Here is an 18878-nt window from a genome sequence, read left to right on the forward strand (position 1 = left end):
GATATTATCAAGGTATATAACAGCACTACGATATTATCAAGGTATATAACAGCACTACGATATTATCAAGGTATATAACAGCACTACGATACTATCAAGGTATATAACAGCACTACGATATTATCAAGGTATATAACAGCACTACGATATTATCAAGGTATATAACAGCACTACGATATTATCAAGGTATATAACAGCTGTATATTATCAAGGTATATAACAGCACTACGATATTATCAAGGTATATAACAGCACTACGATATTATCAAGGTATATAACAGCACTACGATATTATCAAGGTATATAACAGCAGTATATTATCAAGGTATATAACAGCACTACGATATTATCAAGGTATATAACAGCACTACGATATTATCAGGGTATATAACAGCACTACGATATTATCAAGGTATATAACAGCACTACGATATTATCAAGGTATATAACAGCACTACGATATTATCAAGGTATATAACAGCACCTACGATATTATCAAGGTATATAACAGCTGTATATTATCAAGGTATATAACAGCACTACGATATTATCAAGGTATATAACAGCACTACGATATTATCAAGGTATATAACAGCACTACGATATTATCAAGGTATATAACAGCTGTATATTATCAAGGTATATAACAGCACTATGATATTATCAAGGTATATAACAGCACTACGATATTATCAAGGTATATAACAGCTGTATATTATCAAGGTATATAACAGCACTACGATATTATCAAGGTATATAACAGCACTACGATATTATCAAGGTATATAACAGCACTACGATATTATCAAGGTATATAACAGCTGTATATTATCAAGGTATATAACAGCACTATGATATTATCAAGGTATATAACAGCACTACGATATTATCAAGGTATATAACAGCACTACGATATTATCAAGGTATATAACAGCACTACGATATTATCAAGGTATATAACAGCACTACGATATTATCAGGGTATATAACAGCACTACGATATTATCAGGGTATATAACAGCACTACGATATTATCAAGGTATATAACAGCACTACGATATTATCAAGGTATATAACAGCACTACGATATTATCAAGGTATATAACAGCACTACGATACTATCAAGGTATATAACAGCACTACGATACTATCAAGGTATATAACAGCACTACGATATTATCAAGGTATATAACAGCACTACGATATTATCAAGGTATATAACAGCTGTATATTATCAAGGTATATAACAGCACTACGATATTATCAAGGTATATAACAGCACTACGATATTATCAAGGTATATAACAGCACTACGATATTATCAAGGTATATAACAGCTGTATATTATCAAGGTATATAACAGCACTATGATATTATCAAGATATATAACAGCACTACGATATTATCAAGGTATATAACAGCACTACGATATTATCAAGGTATATAACAGCACTACGATATTATCAAGGTATATAACAGCACTACGATATTATCAGGGTATATAACAGCACTACGATATTATCAGGGTATATAACAGCACTACGATATTATCAGGGTATATAACAGCACTACGATATTATCAAGGTATATAACAGCACTACGATATTATCAAGGTATATAACAGCTGTATATTATCAAGGTATATAACAGCACTATGATATTATCAAGGTATATAACAGCACTATGATATTATCAAGGTATATAACAGCACTACGATATTATCAAGGTATATAACAGCACTACGATATTATCAAGGTATATAACAGCACTACGATATTATCAGGGTATATAACAGCACTACGATATTATCAGGGTATATAACAGCACTACGATATTATCAAGGTATATAACAGCACTACGATATTATCAAGGTATATAACAGCACTACGATATTATCAAGGTATATAACAGCTGTATATTATCAAGGTATATAACAGCTGTACATTATCAAGGTATATAACAGCACTACGATATTATCAAGGTATATAACAGCACTACGATATTATCAAGGTATATAACAGCACTACGATATTATCAGGGTATATAACAGCACTACGATATTATCAAGGTATATAACAGCACTACGATATTATCAAGGTATATAACAGCACTACGATATTATCAAGGTATATAACAGCACTACGATACTATCAAGGTATATAACAGCACTACGATACTATCAAGGTATATAACAGCACTACGATATTATCAAGGTATATAACAGCACTACGATATTATCAAGGTATATAACAGCTGTATATTATCAAGGTATATAACAGCTGTATATTATCAAGGTATATAACAGCACTACGATATTATCAAGGTATATAACAGCACTACGATATTATCAAGGTATATAACCACTACGATATTATCAAGGTATATAACAGCACTACGATATTATCAAGGTATATAACAGCACTACGATATTATCAAGGTATATAACAGCTGTATATTATCAAGGTATATAACAGCACTACGATACTATCAAGGTATATAACAGCACTACGATATTATCAAGGTATATAACAGCACTACGATATTATCAAGGTATATAACAGCTGTATATTATCAAGGTATATAACAGCACTACGATATTATCAAGGTATATAACAGCACAACGATATTATCAAGGTATATAACAGCACTACGATATTATCAAGGTATATAACAGCTGTATATTATCAAGGTATATAACAGCACTATGATATTATCAAGATATATAACAGCACTACGATATTATCAAGGTATATAACAGCACTACGATATTATCAAGGTATATAACAGCACTACGATATTATCAAGGTATATAACAGCACTACGATATTATCAGGGTATATAACAGCACTACGATATTATCAGGGTATATAACAGCACTACGATATTATCAAGGTATATAACAGCACTACGATACTATCAAGGTATATAACAGCACTACGATACTATCAAGGTATATAACAGCACTACGATATTATCAAGGTATATAACAGCACTACGATATTATCAAGGTATATAACAGCTGTATATTATCAAGGTATATAACAGCACTACGATATTATCAAGGTATATAACAGCACTACGATATTATCAAGGTATATAACAGCACTACGATACTATCAAGGTATATAACATGACTACGATACTATCAAGGTATATAACAGCACTATGATATTATCAAGGTATATAACAGCATTACGATATTATCAAGGTATATAACAGCTGTATATTATCAAGGTATATAACAGCACTACGATATTATCAAGGTATATAACAGCACTACGATATTATCAAGGTATATAACAGCACTACGATACTATCAAGGTATATAACAGCACTACGATACTATCAAGGTATATAACAGCACTACGATATTATCAAGGTATATAACAGCACTACGATATTATCAAGGTATATAACAGCACTACGATATTATCAAGGTATATAACAGCACTACGATACTATCAAGGTATATAACAGCACTACGATACTATCAAGGTATATAACAGCACTACGATATTATCAAGGTATATAACAGCACTACGATATTATCAAGGTATATAACAGCTGTATATTATCAAGGTATATAACAGCTGTATATTATCAAGGTATATAACAGCACTACGATATTATCAAGGTATATAACAGCACTACGATATTATCAAGGTATATAACCACTACGATATTATCAAGGTATATAACAGCACTACGATATTATCAAGGTATATAACAGCACTACGATATTATCAAGGTATATAACAGCTGTATATTATCAAGGTATATAACAGCACTACGATACTATCAAGGTATATAACAGCACTACGATATTATCAAGGTATATAACAGCACTACGATATTATCAAGGTATATAACAGCTGTATATTATCAAGGTATATAACAGCACTACGATATTATCAAGGTATATAACAGCACTACAATATTATCAAGGTATATAACAGCACTACGATATTATCAAGGTATATAACAGCTGTATATTATCAAGGTATATAACAGCACTATGATATTATCAAGATATATAACAGCACTACGATATTATCAAGGTATATAACAGCACTACGATATTATCAAGGTATATAACAGCACTCACGATATTATCAGGGTATATAACAGCACTACGATATTATCAGGGTATATAACAGCACTACGATATTATCAAGGTATATAACAGCACTACGATACTATCAAGGTATATAACAGCACTACGATACTATCAAGGTATATAACAGCACTACGATATTATCAAGGTATATAACAGCACTACGATATTATCAAGGTATATAACAGCTGTATATTATCAAGGTATATAACAGCACTACGATATTATCAAGGTATATAACAGCACTACGATATTATCAAGGTATATAACAGCACTACGATACTATCAAGGTATATAACAGCACTACGATACTATCAAGGTATATAACAGCACTATGATATTATCAAGGTATATAACAGCATTACGATATTATCAAGGTATATAACAGCTGTATATTATCAAGGTATATAACAGCACTACGATATTATCAAGGTATATAACAGCACTACGATATTATCAAGGTATATAACAGCACTACGATATTATCAAGGTATATAACAGCTGTATATTATCAAGGTATATAACAGCACTATGATATTATCAAGGTATATAACAGAACTACGATATTATCAAGGTATATAACAGCACTACGATATTATCAAGGTATATAACAGCACTACGATATTATCAAGGTATATAACAGCACTACGATATTATCAGGGTATATAACAGCACTACGATATTATCAGGGTATATAACAGCACTACGATATTATCAAGGTATATAACAGCACTACGATATTATCAAGGTATATAACAGCACTACGATATTATCAAGGTATATAACAGCTGTATATTATCAAGGTATATAACAGCTGTATATTATCAAGGTATATAACAGCACTACGATATTATCAAGGTATATAACAGCACTACGATATTATCAAGGTATATAACAGCACTACGATATTATCAGGGTATATAACAGCACTACGATATTATCAAGGTATATAACAGCACTACGATATTATCAAGGTATATAACAGCACTACGATATTATCAAGGTATATAACAGCACTACGATACTATCAAGGTATATAACAGCACTACGATACTATCAAGGTATATAACAGCACTACGATATTATCAAGGTATATAACAGCACTACGATATTATCAAGGTATATAACAGCTGTATATTATCAAGGTATATAACAGCTGTATATTATCAAGGTATATAACAGCACTACGATATTATCAAGGTATATAACAGCACTACGATATTATCAAGGTATATAACCACTACGATATTATCAAGGTATATAACAGCACTACGATATTATCAAGGTATATAACAGCACTACGATATTATCAAGGTATATAACAGCACTACGATATTATCAAGGTATATAACAGCACTACGATATTATCAAGGTATATAACAGCACTACGATACTATCAAGGTATATAACAGCACTACGATACTATCAAGGTATATAACAGCACTACGATATTATCAAGGTATATAACAGCTGTATATTATCAAGGTATATAACAGCTGTATATTATCAAGGTATATAACAGCACTACGATATTATCAAGGTATATAACAGCACTACGATATTATCAAGGTATATAACCACTACGATATTATCAAGGTATATAACAGCACTACGATATTATCAAGGTATATAACAGCACTACGATATTATCAAGGTATATAACAGCACTACGATATTATCAAGGTATATAACAGCTGTATATTATCAAGGTATATAACAGCACTACGATATTATCAAGGTATATAACAGCACTACGATATTATCAAGGTATATAACAGCACTACGATATTATCAAGGTATATAACAGCACTACGATATTATCAAGGTATATAACAGCACTACGATATTATCAGGGTATATAACAGCACTACGATATTATCAGGGTATATAACAGCACTACGATATTATCAAGGTATATAACAGCACTACGATACTATCAAGGTATATAACAGCACTACGATACTATCAAGGTATATAACAGCACTACGATATTATCAAGGTATATAACAGCACTACGATATTATCAAGGTATATAACAGCTGTATATTATCAAGGTATATAACAGCACTACGATATTATCAAGGTATATAACAGCACTACGATATTATCAAGGTATATAACAGCACTACGATACTATCAAGGTATATAACATGACTACGATACTATCAAGGTATATAACAGCACTATGATATTATCAAGGTATATAACAGCATTACGATATTATCAAGGTATATAACAGCACTACGATATTATCAAGGTATATAACAGCACTACGATATTATCAAGGTATATAACAGCACTACGATACTATCAAGGTATATAACATGACTACGATACTATCAAGGTATATAACAGCACTATGATATTATCAAGGTATATAACAGCATTACGATATTATCAAGGTATATAACAGCTGTATATTATCAAGGTATATAACAGCACTACGATATTATCAAGGTATATAACAGCACTACGATATTATCAAGGTATATAACAGCACTACGATATTATCAAGGTATATAACAGCTGTATATTATCAAGGTATATAACAGCACTATGATATTATCAAGGTATATAACAGCACTACGATATTATCAAGGTATATAACAGCTGTATATTATCAAGGTATATGACAGCACTACGATATTATCAAGGTATATAACAGCACTACGATATTATCAAGGTATATAACAGCACTACGATATTATCAAGGTATATAACAGCACTACGATATTATCAAGGTATATAACAGCTGTATATTATCAAGGTATATAACAGCTGTATATTATCAAGGTATATAACAGCACTACGATATTATCAAGGTATATAACAGCACTACGATATTATCAAGGTATATAACCACTACGATATTATCAAGGTATATAACAGCACTACGATATTATCAAGGTATATAACAGCACTACGATATTATCAAGGTATATAACAGCACTACGATATTATCAAGGTATATAACAGCTGTATATTATCAAGGTATATAACAGCACTACGATATTATCAAGGTATATAACAGCACTACGATATTATCAAGGTATATAACAGCACTACGATATTATCAAGGTATATAACAGCACTACGATATTATCAAGGTATATAACAGCTGTATATTATCAAGGTATATAACAGCACTACGATATTATCAAGGTATATAACAGCACTACGATATTATCAAGGTATATAACAGCTGTATATTATCAAGGTATATAACAGCACTACGATATTATCAAGGTATATAACAGCACTATGATATTATCAAGGTATATAACAGCACTACGATATTATCAAGGTATATAACAGCACTACGATATTATCAAGGTATATAACAGCACTATGATATTATCAAGGTATATAACAGCACTACGATATTATCAAGGTATATAACAGCTGTATATTATCAAGGTATATAACAGCACTACGATATTATCAAGGTATATAACAGCACTACGATATTATCAAGGTATATAACAGCACTACGATATTATCAAGGTATATAACAGCTGTATATTATCAAGGTATATAACAGCACTACGATATTATCAAGGTATATAACAGCACTACGATATTATCAAGGTATATAACAGCTGTATATTATCAAGGTATATAACAGCACTACGATATTATCAAGGTATATAACAGCACTATGATATTATCAAGGTATATAACAGCACTACGATATTATCAAGGTATATAACAGCACTACGATATTATCAAGGTATATAACAGCACTACGATATTATCCAGGTATATAACAGCACTACGATATTATCAAGGTATATAACAGCTGTATATTATCAAGGTATATAACAGCACTACGATATTATCAAGGTATATAACAGCACTACGATATTATCAAGGTATATAACAGCACTACGATATTATCAAGGTATATAACAGCACTACGATATTATCAAGGTATATAACAGCTGGATATTATCAAGGTATATAACAGCACTACGATATTATCAAGGTATATAACAGCACTACGATATTATCAAGGTATATAACAGCACTACGATATTATCAAGGTATAGAACAGCTGGATATTATCAAGGTATATAACAGCACTACGATACTATCAAGGTATATAACAGCTGTATATTATCAAGGTATATAACAGCACTACGATATTATCAAGGTATATAACAGCTGTATATTATCAAGGTATATAACAGCACTACGATATTATCAAGGTATATAACAGCACTATGATATTATCAAGGTATATAACAGCACTACGATATTATCAAGGTATATAACAGCACTACGATATTATCAAGGTATATAACAGCACTATGATATTATCAAGGTATATAACAGCACTACGATATTATCAAGGTATATAACAGCACTACGATATTATCAAGGTATATAACAGCACTACGATATTATCCAGGTATATAACAGCACTACAATATTATCAAGGTATATAACAGCTGTATATTATCAAGGTATATAACAGCACTACGATATTATCAAGGTATATAACAGCACTACGATATTATCAAGGTATATAACAGCACTACGATATTATCAAGGTATATAACAGCACTACGATATTATCAAGGTATATAACAGCACTACGATATTATCAAGGTATATAACAGCTGGATATTATCAAGGTATATAACAGCACTACGATATTATCAAGGTATATAACAGCACTACGATATTATCAAGGTATATAACAGCTGGATATTATCAAGGTATATAACAGCACTACGATATTATCAAGGTATATAACAGCACTACGATATTATCAAGGTATATAACAGCTGTATATTATCAAGGTATATAACAGCACTACGATATTATCAAGGTATATAACAGCTGGATATTATCAAGGTATATAACAGCACTACGATATTATCAAGGTATAGAACAGCTGGATATTATCAAGGTATATAACAGCACTACGATACTATCAAGGTATATAACAGCTGTATATTATCAAGGTATATAACAGCACTACGATATTATCAAGGTATATAACAGCTGTATATTATCAAGGTATATAACAGCTGGATATTATCAAGGTATAGGAAAAAATACCATAATTTATTTATTTATATTTTATTTAACCTTTATTTAACCAGGTAAGCCAGTTGAGAACAAGTTCTCATTTTCAACTGCGACCTGGCCAAGATAAAGCAAAGTAGTGCGATAAAAACAACAACACAGAGTTACATATGGGGTAAAACAAAACATAAAGTCAAAAATACAACAGAAAATATATATACAGTGTTGCAAATGTAGTAAGTTATGGAGGTAAGGCAATAAATAGGCTATAGTGCAAAATAATTACAATAGTATTAACACTGGAGTGATAGATGTGCAAGAGATGTTGTGCAAATAGAGATACTGGGGTGCAAAAGAGCAAAATAAATAACAATATGGGGATGAGGTAGTTGGGTGGGCTAATTTCAGATGGTTACAGACAGAATAGCAGACAGTCTGTGGTTTTAGAAAAGGTCACAAACTTTCTATAAATGGAGTGTGAACCCCAATTCCTGTGTGTGTGTCCCTGTGTCTCTGTGTCTCTCAGACATCCGCACCGTGGGGACCAGACTGCTGCGTGTCTCCTGTGAGGCCCTGGGCGCTACGGGGGCTGCACCCCGGACAGGAGACTCGGCTGTCCTCAACACTCTGCCCTGGGAACGCACTGAGGTCCTCCCACTGACAGGGGGCGCTCCTGATCTACAACAACCAGGCCTAGGTACTGGAGCTGACTATATAGTGTGAATACTCACGCGTCATTGATGCACTTACTCAACTACAATACAATGGTTTTGTTCTTTCACAATTCAATTTGTTAAGTTACTGATTTAGAGGTGATGCATATTGGAACCATTTAGACCTTTTTCATGTCCCCTGCATGTCAGATGTCCACATCTCTCTGTCTGCCGGTTTCTGTGTTATTCTGTAGCTCTGGTGACAGTCCCCAGTGTTGGTGTCGTGTCTGTCTGTGAAGCCACTGGAACCAAACCTGTCACTCTGGTCTCTGTCACGGTTCAGGTAATATACAGGACATAGCTAGGACATTTCATTTGATTCATGGGAATAGTTCTTTATTTCATTATTTGACACTGTCACTTTTATTTGACGCTTTCAGTTGACTGTGACTCTTCGGTTGATAAATCTTAGTTGAATGTTGTTCTGTCCTAGGCTGATGGTACTGTCCTCATGGAGAATGGGATCTTACGTGCTGTTGTGAATAAGGATGGATGTCTGGCTTCCCTGTACCTGGTCAAGACTAACAGGTAAAATCCCATCCTCAGAAGGCGCGTTCACACCTTACCCCTGGGCTAAGGGGTATTTTAGCCCTGGGCTAAGGGGTATTTTAGCTCTGGGCTAAGGGGTATTTTAGCCCTGGGCTAAGGGGTATTTTAGCTCTGGGCTAAGGGGTATTTTAGCTCTGGGCTAAGGGGTATTTTAGCCCTGGGCTAAGGGGTATTTTAGCCCTGGGCTAAGCGAGTGTTCACACTTGCACATTCTAAAGAGGGCTAGGATCAATCTTAGCCCAGGGCTAGCTGGCCCTGCTCCGAAGCAGGGTTAGCACCGACTTTTCGGGGTTAGCCCCACAAACACGGAGCTAAAATAGCCAGTGTGAAACGGGGTCAAGAACAACAGAGTTTTCACTGTCCAATCACAAAAGCTGCACTTTCACTTAATTTGCATATGCCTGTGATGCATTCTGCATGCTATTTTAATAAGTACATTTATACTATTTCATCCTTCCGTCTGAAGACAAAAACCTAAAAAATTAATAAATACATTCATCAGTGGAAAAACATTGGTTGCTATGGCTAACAACAACGGTTGCTATGCAGGCTGGCTAACATCCCCTTGCTCGTCAACTGAAACTCTACCGCGGGAAGAGCAAAGTCACGGTATGAGTCGAGAAACCTGCCTATTTTCCTCGAAATTCCATAATGTCACGATTCCGAAGCTATACGATGTTACAGGAAACAAGTTAATTATTTCACATCTCGTAAAAAGATTTGCAATGTTGTACTTCATGCTAATGTTGTTTTTTTTGGAGCTAGCGCCCAATTGACTCCCATTCACTCCTTGAAGGAGAGCGCTCCTTGTCCCAAAATCGGCCAGAATGCACCGCGCGGTCCATTGACAATGCGTGGGCAACGTACACAATGGGAGTCAATACGATTTCAATGGAGTATCGCATCTCCTCAAAAGTGTCTCTGTCCATGCACAGCATTCTTTGTACAGGATCGCATTTTCAAAAGTGAAGCATTATTTTTTCCGAGATCGGACAGCTAATCAACCGAGGTGTTTATACCAACCATCACTGTTGGAAAACAAAATGCTAGGCTAGAACCAAGAGGACATATTGTGTTAATAAATGCTTTATTGCTTATAACCAGTCCCCCAGTGTCTAGTCTGGAGGGTGAAGTCACAAGCTCTGCTGGTAAGCTACTGCATAGCAACCTAGTGGTGCCACAAAGCCCTGGTCTGCCCTAGAAAGCCGATGTAAATTACGATCTGCAGAACGGCCAAAATAAATGGATGAAAATGTATGCGCTCACTAACTGTAAGTTGCTTCTGGATAAGAGCGTCTGCTAAATGACTAAAATGTAAATGTAAAATAATTATGGTCAAATTATGGTCAAGTTTGATCCCCACGTGAAATACTACTACATTTGTCCTCACAGAGGACCATGTGACAATCACAGGCTGGCAGGCTACGAGGAGGCTCTCTCAGTCAGGATGAAAACAACTACATCGACCATGATCCTTTGCTAGTTACAGCCACTTCAAATTAAAATACTTCCGGCTTCGAATCAAATCAAATCAAATTGTATTTGTCACATGCGCCGAATACAACAGGTGTAGACCTTACAGTGAAACGCTTACTTACAAGCCCTTAACCAACAATGCAGTTCAAGAAAGAGTTAAGAAAAGATTTACTAAATAAACTAAAGTAAAACATGTAATAAAAAGTAACAATAAAATATCAATAACGAGGCTATATACAGGGGGTACCGGTACCGAGTCAATGTGCGGGGGTACAGGTTAGTTGAGGTAATAATGAGGCTATATACGGGGGGTACCGGTACAGAGTCAATGTGCGGGGGTACAGGTTAGTCGAGGTAATTTGTACATGTAGGTCGGGGTAAAGTGACTATCCATAGATAATAAACAGTGAGTAGCAGCAGTGTTAAAACAAATGGGGGGGGGGGTCAATGTAAATAGTCCAGGTAGCCATTTGATTAATTGTTCAGCAGTCTTATAGCTTGTGGGTAGAAGCTGTTGAGGAGCCTTTTGGACCTAGACTTGGCGCTCCGGTACCGCTTGCCGTGCGGTAACAGAAAGAACAGTCTGTGGCTTGGGTGGCAGGATTCTGACAATTTTTTGGGCCTTCCTCTGACACCGCCTGGTATAGAGGTCCTGGATGGCAGGAAGCTTGGCCCCAGTGATGTACTGGGCTGTACGCACTACCCTCTGTAGCACCATGCGGTCGGATGCCGAGCAGTTGCCATACCAGGCGTTGATGCAACCGGTCAGGATGCTCTCGGTGGTGCAGCTGTATAACTTTTTGAGGATCTGGGGACCCATGCCAAATCTTCATCCACCATCGGGAGTTTTCCATAGGAATACGTGGATGACGTCAGCACTATCTACTGGTTTTAATGTCTATGGTTATAACATTGGCAGAGATAGAATGTTGGCTGCATGTGTGTTTGTCTGTTAGCCCAGGGCTTTGGAATACAAGTGTGAATCCTTAGCCCAGGGCTAAAGCTTAGCCCAGGATTAACAAATGCTTGTGTGAACACAGGCTAAGCTAGCCCAGGGCCAGTCTAACCTGGGGCTAAGAACAAGGCAGTGAACAGGCCTAGAAGGTACCTGCATACAGAACAGGACTCTACATACACAAACACAAACACACAGCGAGAGTTAAACCATTCTCTCTCCTCTGTCCGTGCTCCAGAGAGGCGATATCTGACGGTTGCCGTGGGAACCAGTTTGTGGTGTTTGATGATGTTCCTCTGTACTGGGACGCCTGGGACGTGATGGACTACCACCTCCAGACGCGGTGAGAGAAGAGACTGTTTTCCTGTTCTCATAAGGCTGGCTGATACAGCAGGGTTGTGTTCATTAGGGCACACTGAAAAAGAAAATGAGCCTCTCTTATTGGACAGGTTCAGGTAATCCGTCCCTGTTCAGGCAGTTTGGAGCCAACTGAACACATCCCAGTATATATCGTGACTGGCCTAACGGAGTAACTAACTACACATACTGCACTCAGTCCCTATAGGAAGCCTGGTCCAGGTGTCATCTCCACAGGGTCTAATCCTAACCTCTGACCTCTGACCTCTAACCTCCCTATAGGAAGCCTGGTCCAGGTGTCATCTCCACAGGGTCTAATCCTAACCTCTGACCTCTAACCTCCCTATAGGAAGCCTGGTCCAGGTGTCATCTCCACAGGGTCTAATCCTAACCTCTGACCTCTGACCTCTAACCTCCCTATAGGAAGCCTGGTCCAGGTGTCATCTCCACAGGGTCTAATCCTAACCTCTGACCTCTAACCTCCCTATAGGAAGCCTGGTCCAGGTGTCATCTCCACAGGGTCTAATCCTAACCTCTGACCTCTAACCTCCCTATAGGAAGCCTGGTCCAGGTGTCATCTCCACAGGGTCTAATCCTAACCTCTGACCTCTAACCTCCCTATAGGAAGCCTGGTCCAGGTGTCATCTCCACAGGGTCTAATCCTAACCTCTGACCTCTAACCTCCCTATAGGAAGCCTGGTCCAGGTGTCATCTCCACAGGGTCTAATCCTAACCTTAACCTCTGACCTCTAACCTCCCTATAGGAAGCCTGGTCCAGGTGTCATCTCCAGAGGGTCTAATCCTAACCTCTGACCTCTGACCTCTAACCTCCCTATAGGAAGCCTGGTCCAGGTGTCATCTCCACAGGGTCTAATCCTAACCTCTGACCTCTAACCTCCCTATAGGAAGCCTGGTCCAGGTGTCATCTCCACAGGGTCTAATCCTAACCTTAACCTCTGACCTCTAACCTCCCTATAGGAAGCCTGGTCCAGGTGTCATCTCCACAGGGTCTAATCCTAACCTCTGACCTCTGACCTCCCTATAGGAAGCCTGGTCCAGGTGTCATCTCCACAGGGTCTAATCCTAACCTCTGACCTCTGACCTCTAACCTCCCTATAGGAAGCCTGGTCCAGGTGTCATCTCCACAGGGTCTAATCCTAACCTCTGACCTCTGACCTCTAACCTCCCTATAGGAAGCCTGGTCCAGGTGTCATCTCCAGAGGGTCTAATCCTAACCTCTGACCTCTAACCTCCCTATAGGAAGCCTGGTCCAGGTGTCATCTCCACAGGGTCTAATCCTAACCTCTGACCTCTAACCTCCCTATAGGAAGCCTGGTCCAGGTGTCATCTCCACAGGGTCTAACCTCTGACCTCTGACCTCTGACCTCCCTATAGGAAGCCTGGTCCAGGTGTCATCTCCACAGGGTCTAATCCTAACCTCTGACCTCTAACCTCCCTATAGGAAGCCTGGTCCAGGTGTCATCTCCACAGGGTCTAATCCTAACCTCTGACCTCTGACCTCTAACCTCCCTATAGGAAGCCTGGTCCAGGTGTCATCTCCACAGGGTCTAATCCTAACCTCTGACCTCTAACCTCCCTATAGGAAGCCTGGTCCAGGTGTCATCTCCACAGGGTCTAATCCTAACCTCTGACCTCTGACCTCCCTATAGGAAGCCTGGTCCAGGTGTCATCTCCACAGGGTCTAATCCTACCTCTGACCTCTAACCTCCCTATAGGAAGCCTGGTCCAGGTGTCATCTCCACAGGGTCTAATCCTAACCTCTGACCTCTAACCTCCCTATAGGAAGCCTGGTCCAGGTGTCATCTCCACAGGGTCTAATCCTAACCTCTGACCTCTAACCTCCCTATAGGAAGCCTGGTCCAGGTGTCATCTCCAGAGGGTCTAATCCTAACCTCTGACCTCTGACCTCCCTATAGGAAGCCTGGTCCAGGTGTCATCTCCACAGGGTCTAATCCTAACCTTAACCTCTGACCTCTAACCTCCCTATAGGAAGCCTGGTCCAGGTGTCATCTCCACAGGGTCTAATCCTAACCTTAACCTCTGACCTCTAACCTCCCTATAGGAAGCCTGGTCCAGGTGTCATCTCCACAGGGTCTAATCCTAACCTCTGACCTCTGACCTCCCTATAGGAAGCCTGGTCCAGGTGTCATCTCCACAGGGTCTAATCCTAACCTCTGACCTCTGACCTCTAACCTCCCTATAGGAAGCCTGGTCCAGGTGTCATCTCCACAGGGTCTAATCCTAACCTCTGACCTCTGACCTCTAACCTCCCTATAGGAAGCCTGGTCCAGGTGTCATCTCCAGAGGGTCTAATCCTAACCTCTGACCTCTAACCTCCCTATAGGAAGCCTGGTCCAGGTGTCATCTCCACAGGGTCTAATCCTAACCTCTGACCTCTAACCTCCCTATAGGAAGCCTGGTCCAGGTGTCATCTCCACAGGGTCTAACCTCTGACCTCTGACCTCTGACCTCCCTATAGGAAGCCTGGTCCAGGTGTCATCTCCACAGGGTCTAATCCTAACCTCTGACCTCTAACCTCCCTATAGGAAGCCTGGTCCAGGTGTCATCTCCACAGGGTCTAATCCTAACCTCTGACCTCTAACCTCCCTATAGGAAGCCTGGTCCAGGTGTCATCTCCACAGGGTCTAATCCTAACCTCTGACCTCTAACCTCCCTATAGGAAGCCTGGTCCAGGTGTCATCTCCACAGGGTCTAATCCTAACCTCTGACCTCTAACCTCCCTATAGGAAGCCTGGTCCAGGTGTCATCTCCACAGGGTCTAATCCTAACCTTAACCTCTGACCTCTAACCTCCCTATAGGAAGCCTGGTCCAGGTGTCATCTCCAGAGGGTCTAATCCTAACCTCTGACCTCTGACCTCTAACCTCCCTATAGGAAGCCTGGTCCAGGTGTCATCTCCACAGGGTCTAATCCTAACCTCTGACCTCTAACCTCCCTATAGGAAGCCTGGTCCAGGTGTCATCTCCACAGGGTCTAATCCTAACCTCTGACCTCTAACCTCCCTATAGGAAGCCTGGTCCAGGTGTCATCTCCACAGGGTCTAATCCTAACCTCTGACCTCTAACCTCCCTATAGGAAGCCTGGTCCAGGTGTCATCTCCACAGGGTCTAATCCTAACCTCTGACCTCTAACCTCCCTATAGGAAGCCTGGTCCAGGTGTCATCTCCACAGGGTCTAATCCTAACCTTAACCTCTGACCTCTAACCTCCCTATAGGAAGCCTGGTCCAGGTGTCATCTCCAGAGGGTCTAATCCTAACCTCTGACCTCTGACCTCTAACCTCCCTATAGGAAGCCTGGTCCAGGTGTCATCTCCACAGGGTCTAATCCTAACCTCTGACCTCTAACCTCCCTATAGGAAGCCTGGTCCAGGTGTCATCTCCACAGGGTCTAATCCTAACCTTAACCTCTGACCTCTAACCTCCCTATAGGAAGCCTGGTCCAGGTGTCATCTCCACAGGGTCTAATCCCTAACCTCTGACCTCTGACCTCCCTATAGGAAGCCTGGTCCAGGTGTCATCTCCACAGGGTCTAATCCTAACCTCTGACCTCTGACCTCTAACCTCCCTATAGGAAGCCTGGTCCAGGTGTCATCTCCACAGGGTCTAATCCTAACCTCTGACCTCTGACCTCTAACCTCCTATAGGAAGCCTGGTCCAGGTGTCATCTCCAGAGGGTCTAATCCTAACCTCTGACCTCTAACCTCCTATAGGAAGCCTGGTCCAGGTGTCATCTCCACAGGGTCTAATCCTAACCTCTGACCTCTAACCTCCCTATAGGAAGCCTGGTCCAGGTGTCATCTCCACAGGGTCTAACCTCTAACCTCCTGACCTCTGACCTCCCTATAGGAAGCCTGGTCCAGGTGTCATCTCCACAGGGTCTAATCCTAACCTCTGACCTCTAACCTCCCTATAGGAAGCCTGGTCCAGGTGTCATCTCCACAGGGTCTAATCCTAACCTCTGACCTCTGACCTCTAACCTCCCTATAGGAAGCCTGGTCCAGGTGTCATCTCCACAGGGTCTAATCCTAACCTCTGACCTCTAACCTCCCTATAGGAAGCCTGGTCCAGGTGTCATCTCCACAGGGTCTAATCCTAACCTCTGACCTCTAACCTCCTATAGGAAGCCTGGTCCAGGTGTCATCTCCACAGGGTCTAATCCCTAACCTCTGACCTCTGACCTCCCCTATAGGAAGCCTGGTCCAGGTGTCATCTCCACAGGGTCTAATCCTAACCTCTGACCTCTAACCTCCCTATAGGAAGCCTGGTCCAGGTGTCATCTCCACAGGGTCTAATCCTAAACCTCTGACCTCTAACCTCCCTATAGGAAGCCTGGTCCAGGTGTCATCTCCACAGGGTCTAATCCTAACCTCTGACCTCTAACCTCCCTATAGGAAGCCTGGTCCAGGTGTCATCTCCAGAGGGTCTAATCCTAACCTCTGACCTCTGACCTCCCTATAGGAAGCCTGGTCCAGGTGTCATCTCCACAGGGTCTAATCCTAACCTTAACCTCTGACCTCTAACCTCCCTATAGGAAGCCTGGTCCAGGTGTCATCTCCACAGGGTCTAATCCTAACCTTAACCTCTGACCTCTAACCTCCCTATAGGAAGCCTGGTCCAGGTGTCATCTCCACAGGGTCTAATCCTAACCTCTGACCTCTGACCTCCCTATAGGAAGCCTGGTCCAGGTGTCATCTCCACAGGGTCTAATCCTAACCTCTGACCTCTGACCTCTAACCTCCCTATAGGAAGCCTGGTCCAGGTGTCATCTCCACAGGGTCTAATCCTAACCTCTGACCTCTGACCTCTAACCTCCCTATAGGAAGCCTGGTCCAGGTGTCATCTCCAGAGGGTCTAATCCTAACCTCTGACCTCTAACCTCCCTATAGGAAGCCTGGTCCAGGTGTCATCTCCACAGGGTCTAATCCTAACCTCTGACCTCTAACCTCCCTATAGGAAGCCTGGTCCAGGTGTCATCTCCACAGGGTCTAACCTCTGACCTCTGACCTCTGACCTCCCTATAGGAAGCCTGGTCCAGGTGTCATCTCCACAGGGTCTAATCCTAACCTCTGACCTCTAACCTCCCTATAGGAAGCCTGGTCCAGGTGTCATCTCCACAGGGTCTAATCCTAACCTCTGACCTCTAACCTCCCTATAGGAAGCCTGGTCCAGGTGTCATCTCCACAGGGTCTAATCCTAACCTTAACCTCTGACCTCTAACCTCCCTATAGGAAGCCTGGTCCAGGTGTCATCTCCACAGGGTCTAATCCTAACCTTAACCTCTGACCTCTAACCTCCCTATAGGAAGCCTGGTCCAGGTGTCATCTCCACAGGGTCTAATCCTAACCTTAACCTCTGACCTCTGACCTCCCTATAGGAAGCCTGGTCCAGGTGTCATCTCCACAGGGTCTAATCCTAACCTCTGACCTCTGACCTCCCTATAGGAAGCCTGGTCCAGGTGTCATCTCCACAGGGTCTAATCCTAACCTCTGACCTCTGACCTCTAACCTCCCTATAGGAAGCCTGGTCCAGGTGTCATCTCCACAGGGTCTAATCCTAACCTCTGACCTCTGACCTCTAACCTCCCTATAGGAAGCCTGGTCCAGGTGTCATCTCCACAGGGTCTAATCCTAACCTCTGAC

At 40.1% G+C, this 18878-nt stretch overlaps 1 protein-coding gene across 3 annotated transcripts in view; it reads left to right on the plus strand.

Annotated features, from left to right (window-relative positions):
* Nucleotides 1-18878, plus strand: part of man2c1 (mannosidase, alpha, class 2C, member 1) — a 113794-nt gene that overhangs the window by 51924 nt on the left and 42992 nt on the right. For all 3 annotated transcript variants that reach the window (XM_045207824.1, XM_045207825.1, XM_045207826.1), the window contains 4 exons: nucleotides 9675-9845; nucleotides 10056-10144; nucleotides 10295-10389; nucleotides 13080-13184. In XM_045207824.1, the coding sequence (XP_045063759.1) occupies nucleotides 9675-9845; nucleotides 10056-10144; nucleotides 10295-10389; nucleotides 13080-13184 (460 nt within the window). The remainder of the gene's footprint in view (nucleotides 1-9674; nucleotides 9846-10055; nucleotides 10145-10294; nucleotides 10390-13079; nucleotides 13185-18878) is intronic.

This window comes from Coregonus clupeaformis, chromosome 26 (genome assembly GCF_020615455.1).
Source record: "Coregonus clupeaformis isolate EN_2021a chromosome 26, ASM2061545v1, whole genome shotgun sequence".
Classification (NCBI taxonomy): domain Eukaryota; kingdom Metazoa; phylum Chordata; class Actinopteri; order Salmoniformes; family Salmonidae; genus Coregonus; species Coregonus clupeaformis.